This window comes from Polyodon spathula, chromosome 15 (assembly GCF_017654505.1).
Source record: "Polyodon spathula isolate WHYD16114869_AA chromosome 15, ASM1765450v1, whole genome shotgun sequence".
In the NCBI taxonomy this organism is placed as follows: Eukaryota; Metazoa; Chordata; class Actinopteri; order Acipenseriformes; family Polyodontidae; genus Polyodon; species Polyodon spathula.
The window spans coordinates 18,010,947-18,012,237 of record NC_054548.1 but is presented as its reverse complement, the minus strand read 5'-3'; the positions used below and the strand labels follow the sequence as shown (position 1 = coordinate 18,012,237).

General features: G+C 37.7%; 1 protein-coding gene across 1 annotated transcript in view; it reads left to right on the top strand.

Annotated features, from left to right (window-relative positions):
• The first annotated feature begins 253 nt into the window (after positions 1-253).
• LOC121327931 (GRIP and coiled-coil domain-containing protein 2-like) overlaps positions 254-1,291 on the top strand; it is a 26,003-nt gene continuing 24,965 nt past the window's right edge. The window contains exon 1 of the mRNA XM_041272288.1: positions 254-391. Coding sequence (XP_041128222.1) covers positions 386-391 — 6 coding nt within the window. The 5' untranslated portion in view covers positions 254-385. The remainder of the gene's footprint in view (positions 392-1,291) is intronic.

Below are 1,291 nucleotides of genomic sequence, written 5' to 3'. Positions count from 1 at the left end.
AACGCCAGGATAGCTGTTTAACTTTATCGATACTTCTCATTTGAAAAAGGAACACATCCAGTTTGCCCTGTTATTGAAGTACAAAAAGGGGAACAGGAATAAAACCTGAATTTCGGCTCTTGCAACTATCCTCACCTGTTTTTACCGCTTCTGTCTTTTAGCGTCTCCATGGATACCACAGCTTCCTGAAACCGCCTAACCCCTGAACCAAAAATGTGACGTGTTTATCAACACTACCTACGAAGACGGAAGCAATACGAGAAATACAGAGATCTGTGTCTGGTGCTCTTGTTTAGCTGGGGTTTAATTTTAACGTAACAGAGGTCTGCTTTTATAATATCTCAACGTTGTTATATTTAACTGTGAAATATAAAGCTGTGCAGCTATGGAGGTGAGTAGAATTATTGTTATTGTAAATGATCTTGAAACACTGAAGCGAGCGAGCCCTGGTATATACTATATATGTATGTACTGTATATATATTGTCTGATATGACTGATATATGTATATATATAGAAGCACATGATAATATTGAAAATGTTGTATTTGTAGTGATTGGTTGTTTCCTATTTTTCCTATTTTTTTCTTCCTTTGGTCTTTAATAATACAGTAAATTGTCGCTACTCTAAGTTATATTGTTATTCAGGAAATGCAATTGCATTGTTTTTCCCCACAACTATTGAACTGCTTTATCCCGTTGCAGCTTTCCTTTGAAACTTTATTAGCCCGTAAACCCATATGGTATGATTTATTTAAAACACACCACATCTTGCACACCCCAAACACACACACACACACACACACACACACACACACACACACACACACACACACACACACACACACACACACACACACACACACACACACACACACACACACACACACACACACCTCAGATAGAACAGGACTGAGGCTTACAGAACATCCTGTCTCTTCCTTAGCTGGAGTTATACTTCAAGTAACTGACATGTGCCCCGTTGGTAATTGTGTCTTCTACAGACTGAGATCAGAGGGCAGTGTTCAGTAAACCATAACACATCAGATCTGTTTTTACTGTGGAAATCTTATCGAAACAAATCATGGCTAATAAAACCACCATGTGATTAAAAAATAATATTTAGATATCCAATATATAATGGCTCTATTTTTGAGTTCTCCTGTAATTTAGGAGCACAGTGAGAGTGACTGACTGATTAAATAAAGTTGGTCTTTGGAGTACTGCAGTAGTAAGCAGCTTTTGGCAAATTTAACAAAACAGTCATTCAGGAAAATCCAGAGGCAAGGTGTG